Here is a 17,960-nt window from a genome sequence, read left to right on the forward strand (position 1 = left end):
AATCAGACTTGGATCTGGACTTAAACTGGGCCTCTCTAAAGGCGCGTTCACACCGAACGCGAACAAGGCTAGAGCAGCGAGTGATTTACACGTTATGCCTACGTAACGGCGTGATAAGGAGCGAATTAACTGTAGGCGATGTGCACGACGCATTTCAAGCAATGCGAATGGTGTGAATTGGGCGAATAGAGCAAAGCGAAACTATGAATAGAGTGGTAGACCCGCGAGTACAGCAATCTGATTCAACAATCTGAACTTCTTTGTCAGCTTACGTCGTATAAAGGGTAGTCCTCATCCATTCATTTAAGTGTAGAAATGTTTCCTAAATATTACATATTTAGTCAGCACGATTAGGCTAAATTTCTATTAAGTAATGATGAATTTACTGACCGAAGACAGATGGACAGGCACTCTGCAGCGGGCATAGAGCACCTGTAGTTCTCGTCCCGGAGGGAGATCCGTTCCCCCGAAGCAGGGCAGCGGGTCCTCACATTGGGTCCTGGACAGACGGTCGTAGCGATGGAAGAGACCTCCATCCAGACGCAGCTGGTGGTACGCGTCTAACCGGGTGCGTCTCTGGAGGACCCAGGGTACTGTCTCTAATTTCCTCATTACATACAGCACCGTGACTCGCTTGGTAAAATCAATGTTCGGCACAGTCAGTTGAACAGACCAGAGGAAGCATTGTCCACGCACATTTTTTTCAAGAAGGAGGCGAAATGTCAAGCGACCAGGGACAGGCAATCTGATCTAAACAGTACCATTGTAGCAGTGGTTGTATGTTTATGGTTGCTGTCCGACTGGAAAGAAAATCTCACCGCTGTGTCAAACCTATTGCAGCCACTAAAAGCTTTTCTTCTGAGATTGCCCCGTATTTAGCTCCACCCATCTTCCCAACAGCTCTGACCAGTTTCCCTGTCCCTGCTGAAGGAAAGCATCCCCACAACATAATGCTGCCACAATTATTTCCTGATGAGGTGAGGCAGCTGGTTGCACTGTTTTGTTTAGGGGTGTCCAAGTAAAGCAGGCTAAATACAAACTTCTCCAGAATTTGGAGAGAAGGATATTTCCTTTCACTTCACAGTGATATGCTGCTTTGTGTTGGTCGATCACATGATGTCCTAAAATGATAAAGTTAATGGTAAAGTGACAAAACCGCAAAACTTTCAAAGGATACAAATACAGTTGCATGAATGATTCATATGTGAATTTTATACACACATGCTAATTTATTCAGTTAATTATTATTTTAGATTAGTTTGTGCTCTGTTGTGTGCTTCTAAAGTGTTTTATGGAAATCTTTCCAAAAAAACAGAATAAGAAAACTCTCATTGTCTCCCAATGGGGAAAGTTGGGAACCAAGATATAGCAACTTCTGCTAGCATCTATCGTCCAGTGTATGTGAAGGACATTTGTTGAAGTTATTTAGATGAACTGAATTGTTTCATTTAAAACTATGAACTTATTTGGCGTTCGTTTCAAATTCTCATGAAATATAAACTGCAATCAAGCATGTCAGGTCATTCTAACTTTACCAAAGCATGAGTCAGCCTCAGTCGGGGCAAACTTAGATGACATCACTTGTGAAAATGCATCCAACCTCACAAAACTTCCTCAGTTTCCATAGACAGCTTGTATCCAGGCCTGTAACCACGATCTGACACATAAATTCCTACGTTTTCCCATAAACAGCCTATAATGCTTTATTATGGTCTACAACATTGATCTGCCCTAAAACACAAGAAATGATAACCAGCCAGTGACATCTCCTTTTCGGATTGTGCTTTTTCCTCACTTTCCTGCTGAGCTCCTTGTTCTCGGTTGTGCTGCATAAATTTGCCGGGTCATTTGGTCCTCTTTGCCAGAAAACACACACAAACCCAAGGCCAGGTCTGCTTCTGGTCCAACATCCTCCCTTCACCCGCCCCCCCATGTTTTGCCCCTTCCTGTAGGGGAATGTTTAGAGGAGGACATTTACAAGAAACCAGCCATGTCTTTTCTTTTCTTTTTTTACCATTAAAGTCTGTAAACTAACAAACCAGAAAGCAACGTTGATCTTGTAAAGTGGTGCAACATCAAGCTGCTTCCATTATCTGCTGAAATTGAGCGGTGGCAGTTGTGAAGACCCGCTTTGGAGTCTGAGGAGGAGTGTAAAAAAGTTTGTGAAAGATGTGGTACAGAGCAGCCAAAACAAATGCAAATCCATGCTGACTGTGATGCTAAAAACGGGACTAATGTTCTGTCTCCTTTATTTTATTTTTAATGGGTATATTCTATCTAGTTAACATTTGTTGGCCCCTTTGCTGAAGTTGTGTAAAAATCCCTCAAATAATTTCGTCTTTTAATGCAGCAGAATCTTTCTTAACTTGAATACATTTAATTTATTTGGGAAAAGAATCCAATGCTAGTCGACTAATACTTTTTTCACAATATTGTTGGATACACACAAGCTTAAGTATAATAATAAAACTAAGATTAAAAATCAAATTATTGATTTTTAAACTTCTTTCAAAAATATAGAATGAGTTGAAAAATATAAAATAAGCTAAATCTAAACTGGATGATGTGAATTCCTTACAAATTCTTTCAGATTTTGCCTTTGTGACACTCCTAAATGTTTCAGGTCATCCAACAAATGTCAATATCAGACAAAAACAGACAATAAATAGAAAAAGCAAGTTTCAAATGAAATTTTCATTTATCGAAGGGAAGACATTATTGAAACCAACGTGCAAAAGTAATTGCAAATAACTAATAGGTGGTTGTGCTACCCTTGGCAGCCCATTCTTCTTTGCAGACTTGTTCTACTGCAAGTGTAATGGAAGCATTAATGGCATGTTTAAGGTCATTCCACAGCATCTTCATCAGATTTGTTTCAACAAAATGGCAAAAAGGCCAAAAATTGCATCTATTAGAGAGAGAGGTCCAGGCAAAAACACAGCTGACCAACACAAGGGCCCATTTCAACTTTGTCATAAAGAATCTGGATAATATTTAAGATAATACTTAAGGTAATGATCTTCGGACTGACGTGTCTGGTGTCAAATCGTACCGACAGTGAAACATGAGGCTGCTGTGCTGCTTAGAGATGTAATTGATGGGACCACAAATTCTTCCCTCTACCAGCATGTTGTAAAGCACAGATCTAAAATGCACCAGCAGGTCCTCCTCTGAATGGCTTAAAAAAAAATTGTGATTGAGACGCTGTTACCTTCAACAAGTCAGTAATGTACAAAATAAATCCTCTACTGTATTATCAAATTCAGTTGATAATCTGAAACATTTAAATGTGGAAAAAAAAATGAAAAAGCATAAATTTGTATTAGAATGAACGCTTTTCAGAATGGGAATCAGCTTTATTTGCTGTTCACATACGAGGAATTTGACTCTAGATTGTACAATGCTCACCATATGCCTACGTACACAATAAGGCAAGGCAAATTTATTTATATAGCACATTTCAGTACAGAGACAATGCAAAGTGCTGTACGTGATTAAAATATAGGAGAAAAAAACAGAGTAAAAGTAAGTAGGAATAAAATGTAGAAACAAAAATAGAACATGGGAAAATAGAAACTAAAAGCAAACATTAAAAACAGTTGAACTACAAAGTTGAACTAATGATGTTTCAGTAAAACAGTTTAACTAGAACAGTTGAAGGCAGTCCTAAACAAATGTGTTTTTAATCTTGATTTAAAAGAACTCAGGCTTTCCGCACCTTTACAATTTTCTGGAAGTTTGTTCCAGATAAGTGGAGCATAGGAACTAAATGCTGCTTCTCCTTGTTTAGTTCTGGTTCTAGGTATGCAGAGTAGGCTGGAGCCAGAAGACCTCAGTGGTCTGGATGGTTGATACACTGATAACAAGTCTGTGATGTATTTAGGTGCTAAGCCATTCAGGGATTTATGGACTAACAGGAGTATTTTAAAGTCTATTCTCTGAGATACAGGGAGCCAGTGGAAGGATTTTAGAACTGGGGTGATGTGCTCTACTTTCTTAGTATTAGTGAGGACGCGGGCAGCAGCGTTCTGGATCAGCTGCAGCTGTCTGATCCACTTTTTAGGCAGACCTGTGAAAACACCGTTGCAGTAATCTATTCGACTAAAAATAAACGCATGGATTAGTTTTTCCAGATCCTGCTGAGACATCAGTCCTTTAATCCTGGAAATGTTCTTCAGGTGGTAGAAAGCCGACCTTGTAATTGTCTTTAGATGCTTTTGGAGGTTCAGGTCTGAGTCCATCACTACACCCAGATTTCGGGCCTGATTGGTGGTTTTTAGCTGAAGCAGCTGAAGCTGTGTGCTAACTTTTGATCTCTCCTCTATTGGTCCAAAGTTTGGCACATCCATGCATTGATTTCTTCTAAGCATTTACTTAGCACTTGGTTCATAGTCACCTGGTGACATGGTAATGTAGAACTGTGTGTCGTCTACATAGCTATGATAACTTATTTTATTGTTTTTTTATGATCTGAGCAAGAGGGAGCATGTAGATATTGAATAGGAGGGGACCCAGAATGGACCCTTGGGGAACCCCACATGTGATTTTTGTCATCTCTGATGTAAAGTTACCTACTGACACAAAAAATGTCCTGTCCTTTAAGTAGGATTTAAACCAGTGGAGAGCTGTACCAGAGAGGCCGACCCAGTTTTCCAGGTGTGATCGACTCCAATAAGGCTCCTCCTAAAGTCCACGATCATCTCCGCTGTTTTGAGGGTGCTCTGAACAGCACTGTTAGTGCAATAATATTTGAAAAATAAAAATGGAGATTAAACATCTATTTTAACTTTCCTTTTCCCATCTGAAGCAGGCTTATCGCAACTTTTAACTAGCAATTTATAAATTGCTGTTTCCCTAGCGTACAACTAGGCAGAGAACCATTTGTATTAGCGACTCTTCAGAATGGGGGGAAAAAACAAAATAACCTGCCATCAGTGTGTAAGACGGATGTGTTTTGAACTTTATAAGTTCTTATCTAAACCCATATCTACAATGAGAGCGAGAATCAAAACAAGGTTAAAACCTTTTTTATCTTGTAGGAGGACAATAAGAACAAGACAAAACACCTTGTAAAGCTCAGCATTATTTCAGGGCCTATTTAACAATTGAATTTACTTTAATGCTGTAGATGGATTACTTGTAAATGTGCATTTTTTTTTTTTTTAGTCATTCATTTCACTTCCACCAGAGTATGAACCAAAAACCATTATTATTTCTTGTGTAAGTTTTCACCAGTGACGATGTTGGATAAATCAAAGTAATTTTGGGTAGAAACCAGTTACATTCCTTACCTGCACATCATTCTCTGCCGGGAACAGTACAACGCCCCCACCCCACCCCCCCACCCACCCACCCACCCCCTCCACCCCCATTGGATTCATAACAACCTTTAAATGCTACAGCACTTATTACTCATGCACTGGCGAAACTCAGCTCTCCCAGCACAGCAGCTCAGCCTGGCTCTGCAAACCAGAGGAGGATGTTCATCACTGTGCGCACAAGTCAAGTGCATGAGTGCCCCCTACAGTAAGACAGACGGCACCCCACGCTTGCACAGGGCCTTGCAGTCGGCCAAGCTCTGCAAGTCGCGTTGTTAGTCACCAAGATTTCTGGCTGGTCAAGGAGGCTGTCTCACACACTGGCCGTGTAAACATCAGCCCTCGGTCGAGCTCGCCAGCCGACGTTCTGAACGGTTGACTCAGAGGATGCATGAAACAAAAATAGACAGGACCTTTTTGTTTTTTTTTCCTTTTCTTTTTGTTTTTTGGGTATGGGGGGGGTTGGGCAAGAAGCCAAATGATAATCATGTGTCATCCACACTTGTCAGAGCCCCTCTAACGTCCAGGAACACAGGCACGGGTGCATGGGTCTGTGTGCAAACATACACGGATGCATGTGTACGTTCTCAGACACAAACACACTCACGGCTGCTTGAACGTGTCCCGGTCCGATTACGCTGGTGGTATTTCAGCTATTACAAATACGTGGGACAGCATGTTGTGTGTAATCAGAGCATTCCTGATACATCATTTAGGGTGTGGGTGTTTTCACTCCACAGATAAAGACGTGTACTGCTGAGCCGTGGCCCTCTGTCGGAGTTTTGTCCAATAGCTCGAGTCCACTGACTCTCATTTTTTGTTTAACAAGTCACGTTTTATTAAAATCCTGGTTCATTCAATGGTTTTCGAGAGCCCCTGTTTTTTGTTTTCAGACATTATTTTGAACTTTTTTTTTTTTTTTTTTTTCGGGCTCTAGTTGTCTTTGCAAGTTTCAGGGTCTAGTTCTGGTGTGAAGATGGCGGGCGTCCCAGCGTGAGCACCATTCCTCATCATCCAGCCCCAGCCCAAGGTCTGGAACACATTACATCTGATATTAAACACATGGCAGCAGTTAGAAAGGCGAAAAGGCGAGAGGAGGGGGGGGGGGACAACCTTTTAGAAAAAAGACGAGAAGGCCAAAGAAAACAGTGCATTTGTCAACGATGTCCCTCCTCCCTCCACTCTTTCTTGTTTTTTTTTTTATTTTTATTTTTTTTCGCTTTTGTCTTGTTCCTTGTGTTCAGGTTTTTATTTATTGTTAGAGTAAAAACATCATGGCTGTTTAGGAGCCAAGGGTCAGTATGAGGTGTTTCACAGGATTATGAGCTTGCATAAAACACCACTAATTTAATATATTCATTTCAGAGGTAGTGCTCCTTTAATGTTTTTCACTCTCAGAACTTCTTCCAAAATGTTGAAATTGTTTTTTTTGTTGTTGTTTTTTTGTCGGCAAAGGACAAATGTTTGAAACTTTTCGCAGCTGGCTGACTTGTAGTGTGCAGCAACAGGTGGGGAAGGATCAGTATTTTGCTACTCCATGCTAAATGGCCATTTTTTTAGCAGTTTTGGAAGCCTGACTTCTTGAATCCTTGGTATTTGTTCACCAGTAACTGCTGCAGACTTTAGTTATCGAAGACAAGGACACTGTGGTAGGCCTTCACTGAGTGTATTTAACAGATGAGGAAAAAGATGACAAAGATGTAGATGTATGTCTGTAGCCTGAAGTTTGATAGAAGCCTTTTTGAAGAGCAGTTCTTGACATCAGTAAATTTTATGACAAAAGGGCTTCTTTTGTGGCAATTTTCCGATCCTGACCATGATCTCTTCATCACGCTGCCACCAGAGATGTGGATCAGGGTGCTTTGTACCGTAGCAGCTGATCGGGGAGGGAATGATGCGTGGCCTATGATGGTACCATGGAGGTTGACTTGGTGTGCAAGCTGTTGTGCTTTAAGCACTGAGCGGGTCCGTGAAATGTTGGGACCACAGACACGTTTCTCTGGATCGATACGATGACATTCTACGTCTACTGTCTGCTCACTTCAGCTTCATTTTGTGAAGAGTCACAAGACACGCTCATCTGCCGTTGGTTTCTTTCCACTTCCACTCACTTGTTGAATCCTTCTACTTCTCAGGCCGTCCTCCGCCGGGTCACTGTGGGAGACGATGCTTACCAGTAAACATAAAGAGGCTCTGATGGAAGTCCGTCGCCACCTAGTGGAGGCGGCAACCAAGGAAAAGCTGCCAATCAAGATGAGCATGGGTAAGAATGTGAATGGCGCACATTACGTTGCTGGTACCGAGGTGTACCGTGGTTTTTTTTAACAGTTTGAAACCACTGATGTTTTTCCTCATACTGTTTCTATGATTTAAAGTACCTTTAATGAGATTAGCACAGAAAGTGCCACACTGACCGGATGTATCTCTGACCATATGGACCATGAAGTACAGCAGCGCTGACCCTCCCCCAGCTGTTGCTGCACACTGACCTTCAGCTGGCTTAAAAAAAGCCAACTAAACTGTTCCCTCGCTTGCAAGATAGACAAGATAGACTCCTTCCTTTTGAGAAAATATTTATGGTTGCAAAAAGCAAGGACCGTCGTAGTGGGTAAGCTAAAAGAGAGCTTGCCATAAGTCCAGTAATCAGACTTCTATTAACCACCGTTAACAAGCTATGAGCAGCATTTCTGTGAAGCAGGCAACTACTGGCTGACTAATTACTCATCTCAGCTTATTATGCTTGTGTTCTGCTAAAAGCGGACCAGCAAAAACAAATCTGCTCATTTGATACTTGGAAACTTGATACTAAATTTAGTTGATGTTTGTTCTGCATGTTAGCTTATAAATGAAGATTAAAAAATACAGATAACATTTTTATAAATTATGAATAATCAGTTCAAAATTGGAATCAGTGAATTTTACCCTCTGATCAGTGATTGGCATGTCAAATACTTAAGATTTTTAATTCCCTCCATTTTTCATTTATAAACACATAAATCGAACAACATGTACTTTGATGCACATTATTTGACTTCAGTACAGACATAGATTAGAGACATACGCTTTCATCTGTAAATGGGAATTTTAATTGTTTTATGTTGGATTAAATACTGCTACCTCAATCAAAAAAAAAACTTCACATTTTTTTGTACCCTATTATAAGTTTTACCCCAAAGAGCAAAAAAACTCATAAAATGATTGAGCTGCTGAGACCTCACAGAAAATCTGTAAAAGTTACTGGCCGGATAAAGCATCGTTGGTGAATATTTGGCTATACAACTTTAACAGAAGTAGGAATGATCAATTGTAGCTTTTAAGTTCAAAATAGCAATTTGAATGTTTATTTTAATTTTTTTGCGTAAATGCTTTAATATTTTTGCTAAAGGCCCTGTTAGAATATCATACAAGCCCATGCCTAGTCACAGAAAGAGTGTCTTTCCCATTAACTATAAAGCAACCCCATAACAATGCACAGAAAAATAAAATTAAACATTTGCCTCACATAAAAAGCATTTCATGTAGACGTTGACTCTGGAGGAGATGCGCGCGCCTGTGTTTCAGTGTTGTGCAGCAGGACTGCAGCGGATCCTGCTGGGCTCCAGCTTCTCTGGCTTGCCGTGTATTTGCACATGTGGCCTCAGAGGAAATCTGAACCACATGTTGGCTGCATGAAACACACTCGCACAAACACACGTGTTCCTCCGCTTGCTTGCGCACGCTGCTTTTTTTGCGAAAAACTTTTGTTGTTCGCTAATGAAGCAAAAGGGGGTCTGAAGCGAGGGATAAAAATACGTGCAGGCACGCAAACGTGAAGTCGCTGCGTGCACAGGAACGCTGTGCTATCCCTCTCCTCCCATGCACGCAGCCAGGTCTAACATTCAGGTTGACATCTGGCAGGAATGGGGCTTTTACCAGGGAGGGGTCTCGTTGGTCTCTTAGCTCCTATAATTTGTGAGGTAGAGAAGGTCTCGTAACAAGATCACACACTCTCAAACACAGCCTGTAAAGGTTTTGCGTGTGCACGATGTGCTGTCGTTTCACACTTTTTTTTTTTTCCGAAATATGAATTGATTTATTTAAACAAACGCTCGGCTGAGTTTAGGAGTGACAGTAAAGTCGCGAGTGTCTGAATAAGGAGGAGAATTAAAGCGGCCCCTGCCTGCTGACTGACGGTCTGTTGGTTTAAAGTCTTTGCTGAGAGAGAGGGAGGGGAAAAAAAGAGGAGAGAAGGGGGCACTGTAAGCCCCCTCACACACTGAACCTTTATACCAAGCTGGCAGAGGACCAGACACCACCAAACCCCCCTGTGAGCTCCCAGTAAACCCCCCACGCTGTCCTCCTTCAGCAGAACAGCGCCACCAGCGAAGTCTCGGCCCGTCACCCTCTGTTCAGACGAGACGTGTAGAAATAATACCGATCTGCTCACTTGATGCCCAGCAGCTCTCTAAAAGACTGACGCTTTGCCACTCGTGTCTGAGCTCATTGCCGCTCTTGTTGGTTTTTGCAGATAAACAAAGAAAATACTCTCGGAGCGGACTGCGGGGCCTCATAGGCTCCCAGTGGTCTCGTACGCTCTCGGACCGAGCTTGGCTTTTCAGCGGAATAGGATCATCCACAGAGACACAGAGAAAATAATCCATTTCTCAGAGCCTGAGGTTGACCCGTTTAAGGTCTCATAGGATGTAATTGGATTGTAATAGGATGATGAAATTCCCTCGTTGCGTGTGAGGACGTGCGCAATATGTGTTTGTCTTGGGTGTTTTAGCTCCTAAATGGGACCTTAATAGTTCCGTTTCATCATCCATTCATGCAAATGTGCATGTGTTTACATCGGACTAAATGGATAGCATGGTGGGCTGTACCGAGACCCTCCTGGTCCCATGGCAGAAGGATGGGGCACCCACTTAGGCCTGGAGATCAGCAGTAAAGTGATTTTGTTCGGAACGGATTCATAGAGCTGCTGCATCCTCATCTGCAACAAGTTGTCTTGCACCTTACCCAAAAAGGTTCGGGAAATAAACTTCTGGGTCTGAATAATTTTGAAATGAGTGCATTTGGGGAAAATACCCATAAAGCCCGATGCAAACAGTCTATATATATATATCCAGTGCATGCTATGTTCAAAGTTCTGGCTCAGCTTTACCTCCCTCCAAGGTGCATGGAGAGGATAGGACCTGGTTGGGTAAAGACTCCAGCAGATTCTGGAGGCACAGAGAAAACAACTTTCTAAACAGACACATTTGACTTATGGCTTTTATTAAGCTTAAATATGAGTGCCTTCCAGACTGGTTTCTCAATACATCAGGAGTCACTGGAGTTTTTTTTTATCCCTACATTCAAATGATGGTCATCTGTGGTATTAGTGGAAAAGTAGCTCATCTCCAGGCATTCTAAAGAGAAGAGAAGAAAGTCAATTTATTTTAATATCCAGCTAACTCTAAATATCTCACTTCAGGCTAGTTTAATGGAGGACAATACCTGTATGTGTTTGCAGATCAATTGGTAAAACCTAGCAGAGCAAAGTAAACTAAAAGTGGGACATGTACTTGATTTAGCCATTGATATAAAAAAGAAATGGTAAAATTAGAATAAAAAGTCCTTCATGCTTTGGCCACCCAGGTAGCATTTAAAGTATCAGTGGTTTGGATTCAAGCAGTAGAAGGCACCAGCATGTCTGTCACTCTTTCGGGTTGCACAATACAACACAACTTTACTTATAAAGCACTTTAAAAACAACGCCGCTGACCAACTTGTGTACACCAATGCTAAGCACAATGTTTGTCAGAAAACTGGCTGCACATCACCCTGATTACGCCGTCCTGAAGGAGAGCATGGCAGAGGTGGCATCATACACAAACATGTGTGTGTATTATTTTTGCCATTTGAATGATGTGGTGCAGTGTGTGCTTGAATGTTGTGTGGAGTCTTGCGTAGAGGCTCCACCTGCAGCACATCCACACGTTTTCAGGATGGGTCCTCCTTGCTGCGTGCATAAATAAGTCTCTCGGACTTCCTGTGTCCCTCATTCTTGGGGAATTACTTACGAGGCTGTCCGGCTGCTTAGACGCGCCACTACTCAGCTCTGCAACTCACATCAGAGATCACTTAGCTTCTCTGCAACCCTGTGCACCCAGAATGTAAGTCATCTTGCAGTAACAGAACTAAATCACTGTTGCCCTCAGCGTTTCGTGCATTGCCAAAGACTTTGATCATGGCCGCGTCTCAGTTGCCACCTCTGCACATCTTGCTGCAGTGGACAAAAGCTCATGAGATTGAAAATGGAATTTGCTTTATGTCTGGTCTTCGTATGAATGCACCCCATAGTACAATAAAACGGGCCCAAAGGTTCAAGTTTCTCAACCATCTTAGATTAAGAGCAGCAAGAATTACGGTGCTGAGGCGAACCTTCTGGCATATGATACTTATGAACCACATGATGGCATGAGTTACAGTGCCTTACATTTGCCTTTACCACATTTAGTCAGTTTACAGCCACAAAATTAATATATTTTACTGGGATCTTTTGTGATAGCTCATGATTGTGAAGTGGTTGAAAGTCATACAAAATTTACAGTTTAAAAGGAAAGAAAATCTGAGATTGGGTACATGTGTTTGTATTCAGCCTCCTTTACTTTGATACCTTTAAATAAAAATCCAAAGCAAACACTATATAAACCCAGCGGTTCTGTGAAGGACTGAGGTGTTTTTTAGAGACAATTTGGTGAACAAGCAGCGTCATAAAGACCCAGGAATACAGCAGATCAAGGACAACACTGTGGAGACACTTAGAAAAGTTACATCATGAAAACATTATTTCAAGCTTTCAACATCCCACAGAGTGCTGTGCTGTCGATCATCTGAAAACGGACTACATATCCATCAAGACATCGACTTAAGCTGACAGGCTGTCAAAGAGAGCATTAATCGCTAAAGCAGCCCAAACTATTATGGTAACTGTGGAGGAGCTGCAGAGATCCATAGCTCAGGTGCTGACAGGACAACTATTAGTCACAAACTCTCCAAATCTGGACTCTATGGAAGAGTAACAAGAGTAAAACCATTGATGGAAAAAAAAAAAAAAAAAAAAAAAAAAAACACTTGGCACATAGTGGACACAACAGATCAAAATGTATCTTTTGACCTACATGCAGAGTGCTGCATGCAGCAGAAAACCTATACCACAAATCACAGACCTGCCACAGTGAAAGATATCGGTGGCCACGTCACGCTGTGGACGTCCTGTCTTCAGCAGGGAAAGGGAAGCTGATCAGATCTGATGGGGAAATAACTGTAGCTACAACCAAGCAAGCTTTAAACATTGAAAATAACCCCTATTTTAAACATTTGACCCTGGAGAAGAGATTTAACCTAAAAAAGCCAATCGGTAGTTTAGCAAGGGGACTGTATGTTGTATTTACAGTATGTATAGTTCAATTCACTTTTTGAACATCTTAGTATATGTGAAGTATTGTTTAAAAAAAAATTGCTAAATACCATCCATATTTAAACTTTGGAAACCTTTTTTACTTTTTTTTGGTTGTTTCCAAGTATTGACTGAAAGTTTAAAGTTTAACTATGCAGCCATTTCCTCTTTCTGCAGAAGCAACCCCAGTCTGGAGCAAGAGCTCAGCTGATAGATCATCTCCTTTGAATTCCTTTTTTTTTTTTCATCTGGCAACAAGATGCTGAAGGAATCACAAAGCTGTTCGCAGGGAAGTTCAGTGACAGATAAGAGCCGAGGCTCTGCCAGGATGCGCAAAGTGTGTAATGTAAAGCAGGGCCGTGTGTGGCTTCTTGGCTTAGCTGCTTTTCTTTGGTTTGCCTAATGTCTTTCTCAGTTTCTCCTTCAGAATCACTCGGTGAGCTTTTTGCCGTAAAGCCTGATTAGGTTTGGCCAGCTCTGTGCCATTCTTGGGTGCCCATTAGAGGCCGGACAAGCGTTTGGTTGTCGGCTTTGAATGTGTTTCCTGGTACTGTCTTGAATTATGGTTGGCACGTCAAGCTTAGGAGAGCTTTAGTTTTACCGCCAGGATTTTTATGGTTGAATATGTTAACAATAGAGCTTTTCAGTATCCTGAATAAGTCTGGACCACAGCTTAGGCTTCAGAAATCGTTTCTGTTCAGAAAGAAAACTGAACCCATTTTAGACATTTCCTTCATTCTGCTCCTTTTTTGCTCTTCTTTGTTAGGTATTGAGTCAGGCTCACCAGGATTGCAACCCCCAGTTTTCATCCATAGGTTGGACACTTGCGTTGATTTATTCATCTGCATGGCAAACGTATACATTTCCATTGAACTAATTCAGATTTTAAGCTGCTTGTTAAAGGAGTCCAGATTCTCAAGACAATGTAAAATCAAAGGAAGCTTGCTCCACAGCCGAGGTGCAAATGTCTGGAAAGAGCGATCCACTCACATTTAAAATCTGGTCCGTGGAGCTATGAGTAGAAATGTGTTTAAGGTTCAGAAGGTAGAAGGAGCACTTGTCAGATGGGACCTATGTTTAACTGTTTGCCCTACATGCTAAGCACAATGTTTGGCAGATAACTAACTGAATACGCTGTCCTCAAGTAAAAGATGGCAGGGGTGGCATGATGCTGTGGGAATGATAATCTTTTGTAGGAGGATGTAAACTGATCAGAGTAGATGCAAAGATGAATGGGTTTAAGCAAGGTAATCCTTAGAGGCTGCAGAAGCCTTTAATGGTGTGGAGGTTCACCGTCCAGCAGGATGACGGTAAACATACTAGGGCTGTACGATTTATGCCAAAAATCTAAATTGCGATATATTTCAACCATTATTGCGATTTAATTTAAACTTTTCTCTGTATTAAGCACAAGCATGAAAAATGGCCTGTAGATAAAGGTGTTTGTAAGCAAGGACTATTTAAAACAAGAAATTTAACTTTTATTAATCAGAATATTATGATTCAACAGAACAGCTTGTTGAGTTGGACATTCATCCTTGTTGAACATAAAGGGCAACCAACAAACAAGGCTGTGTGTATTAAAAGGTTTGACCGGTACGTAATGCTATGGGGAGGTTCCTGAGAATTTCTGGTAAAAAATATGATTATATAAACTCTGAAACAAGTAATAAAATTAGATTATCTCACTGCTGCATCTCTCTTCCCTTCCATGTGGAGGCAAACCCACATTAAACACATTACCGACACCTGAAGAACGCGTCTGATTCACTAATTGTTACATAGCCAGTAATTGCAGACCTCTGTGATTTGTATATTGGGGTTTTTAAAATTGCGATTATATTGGAAATGCGATTAAAAGTCCAGCCCCAAACTATGCTGTAAAGCTACAATGTATGTGTTTATATTAAGATATATTCATGCGTTACATTGGACCAGTCAAAGTCCAGATCAAACAGGAATCTTTGGCAAGACTTGAAAGCTGCTGTTCAGACACTCTCCATCCAACCTGACGGAGCTTGAGCCATTGTGCAAAGAACAATGGGCCTAAATCTCAGCCTCTACATGTGTAAATGTAGTAGAGACATCCCCCCCCCCCCCCCCCCCCCCCCCCAAAAGACCTGCCTGCAGGTGTAAGTCCCACTGCTGTAGGCGCCGCAGTATTAAGCCAGCAAGGCTGAAAACGAACATTTAAAACGATTCTCAGATTTTCAGGTAGCAAATTAAACCTCTAACCTTGTGTCCTTATTCTTCATAATTATGTGCTGCTTTTTGTTTGTCCATTGCAAAAATTCCCAACAAACCACACGTATATAACTTATGGCTTCAATGTGAAAAATGTTGTGGGAGCACAAGTACTTGCGCAGTTGACTGTAGTTTAAAAGCAATGAACATTGCCGGAGTGTTCAAGTGCTCTCACTACATGGTCAATTTATTATTCTGCAGGTCTCTGCTCCATGTTCTTTATCCTACTAGGCTCTTTCTCTCCTAGTCATGGTTGGCCTTGCCAAAGAAAACACTGGTCATTCCAACAGGAAATACTCACACATGGTGCTGATTCAAAATATCAACATGAAGAAATAGACGTTTTTTCTGAAGGAATGTGTGTCATCTCTCTATCTCGGCCCCTGCCTCATGCAGTCGTCCTTCTTGCTGTGTTTTGCTGAGATCCCTCATGGGGGGGGGGTCTGAGAAGGTGGCAGGGGGTTTGGAAATGTCCAGCAGAGCAGATCCTAAACATTGTCTGTCTGGTTCTTCTCATCTGTATCTATAAATAATCAGCAAAGACCTCACATTTACACGTTAGACACAGCCCAGACAGGAGTTCAGGAGCTCTAATCAGTGCTCCTGCACCGTTTTCTTAATTGCAGTCAGTGACTCATGGTAACTGTGAACTGTAACCGTGATGCTAACTCTTCACACAGGGTTTGTCTTCACAGTGTAAAGAACTCTGCTTGGTGTCTTCTTCTAACCCCTGGAGCTTTTACGGTGTAAGATAATCCACACTCTTTTAAAAAAGTTAAGCCCTCACGAGGAAAAGACCAATTTGGATAAAAGTTTTTTTTGTTTTTTGTTTTTTGTTCATGTGCAGATGACTGGGTATTAAAGAGGACATATCATGCAAAATCCTTTTTTTTTAGCCCTTAAATACATTTTTTTTGTCTGCTTGGAGTCTCTAGGAATGCAGAAAAGTTTAATGTAGTCTGTCCAGGTTCTGTGTAAATATTTTTAGATTTTGTTTGGGTCATATTTTGTTTTTTTTCTATTATGTTTTTTTTTTTTAACAATTACATTGCAGTATTTGCTGCAGAGCTGCTAAACAAGGTCGCGGAGGTCCAGCTTACCAGTTTGGTGAATCTGCCATTTTTACTTTTCTGAGGTATTTTAGAGTGCAAGCTGAAGGATGCTGAAGCTACAAGTGACACCATCCCCCAGCATGCTCCAAAAATGGTGGCTGAAGTGGAACGCACTGCCTCCTGGAGAGGGGCAGGGTGTGAAGTGCCTCCTTTAGATTTAAAGAGACAGCACCAAAACGAGTTGCTCTCAGGAGTTGCCACACCTTGGAGAAACTGAACTTTATGATTCGACTGCAAAAGACTTATTCATTGGATCTTCTTTTATAATAATTGGATATAGTCACATGACAATTCATAAAGTCCTTCAACTCTGTCTGTAACTGTCATTATTGTGAGTTCCCTGTAAAATGGATATGTAATGTTTACGTTTACCAATGTTGGTGCACATTTTCAAACGTCTCACCCTGCAACTTCCTCCTGTCAGGCCGCGTGACCCCCGATCAGCTGTGTTCCTACGTGAAGTTGTTCCGGAGCAGCTGGGAGGCGCTAGAGAGTCACTGTGGGGTGCTCCAGCTGGCCTTGGCCACGGCCCAGATGCTCCGACACCCCAGCTTGGCCCGCTGGGATTCCTGTCTGGCTTTTGAAAGGCTGCTGCTGCAGGTGTGTGCTCATCTTACGCAACCTGATGTGTCCGAATGTTATACACAATAAACGCTGTGAGCATCTGCCAGGTGAAAACTGGATTCCTCATATGACAGATTTATATTTTATATTAAGTTTTACAGTTCCGGTGAGAGGTTTACACTGATTCATCGTGACTTTTAATGGCTTTTATTATTCTTTTGAACTGTACTTTTACCAGGATTGATAAAACTAGGATTTTCAGAAAGAAAAATTAGATGCACAAGTCTGAATTTATTGAGGATACGATGCAGGTTTGAAATTATACATACAGACTCAAACCTATACCTCGCAACCACACTCTTTCTGTTGCATTTTGCAAGCTTTTGACATATTTCTGGCTAGATTTCTGACCACTCTCCTTATTATAAATGCTAGATCTCATCTAAACTGGCAGGTTACCTGGCACCAGCCTGGCTTTCAAGCATAGTCTACAAAGTTTTGATAAAGTTGTTATCAGGGCATTCTAGGAGTGTTATATTAAGTCCTATTCTGAGGTGTTTTACCAAGGGATCAGATTCGATTTATAATGATTCTCCATGTTCTTAATCCTGTGCGAATTGGCTATGTCAGTAATTTGCAAAGTAAAAAACATATAATTTGATGAACTCCGAGGCCCTGTGATAATACTAATTCAATGTAAACAGCAATCTCTGTGATTGGGACAGAAATGGACAGGATCAGATACGTGATTAGGTACGTAACCGGGTTATTAGAGACAATAATTACATCGCTGCGGGAAGTGTCCGTATATTTCAGCAAAATCTCTGTCTTTGGTTATCCACATAAAAAGCAGACATAGGGGGTAATTTATTTATTACATTGGGTCCCCAGATAATGCTTGTCCTCTGTGAATAGGGCTTTAGTCTGCCTTTTAATCCAAAAATTATTTTTTTATGTGTTTACAATGCTAAACTATGCCCAGGTTTGAACTGTCTTGCTCTTGATTTGAGGTAAACACCATTACTCACCATTTTACTGCAATACAGCTGCACCAGTGCCTGCTCAACAGACCCTCAGCATGATGTTACCAGCATCATGCTTTGCAGTTTGTAAAGTCTTCTTTGATTTGAAAGCTTCGACTTCTCCAAATACTCTTCTTGTCATTGCGGCCAAAAAGCTCAATCTTTGTCTTGTTATGAAGGTGTATCTTTTAAGTCATGATTGAAGGACTAGATTTTGTTGCAGGGACTCATGTCTTGGTCGATGTCCTCTGTCCATGTGGCTATAAATCTGGCTTCA

At 41.4% G+C, this 17,960-nt stretch overlaps 1 protein-coding gene across 1 annotated transcript in view; it reads left to right on the forward strand.

Moving 5' to 3' along the window:
* Nucleotides 1-17,960, forward strand: part of scfd2 (sec1 family domain containing 2) — a 138,835-nt gene that overhangs the window by 14,817 nt on the left and 106,058 nt on the right. The window contains exons 3-4 of the mRNA XM_012851471.3: nt 7,454-7,581; nt 16,522-16,697. Of these exons, the coding sequence (XP_012706925.3) occupies nt 7,454-7,581; nt 16,522-16,697 (304 nt within the window). The remainder of the gene's footprint in view (nt 1-7,453; nt 7,582-16,521; nt 16,698-17,960) is intronic.

The sequence above is a fragment of the Fundulus heteroclitus genome, chromosome 9, assembly GCF_011125445.2.
Source record: "Fundulus heteroclitus isolate FHET01 chromosome 9, MU-UCD_Fhet_4.1, whole genome shotgun sequence".
NCBI lineage: Eukaryota > Metazoa > Chordata > Actinopteri > Cyprinodontiformes > Fundulidae > Fundulus > Fundulus heteroclitus.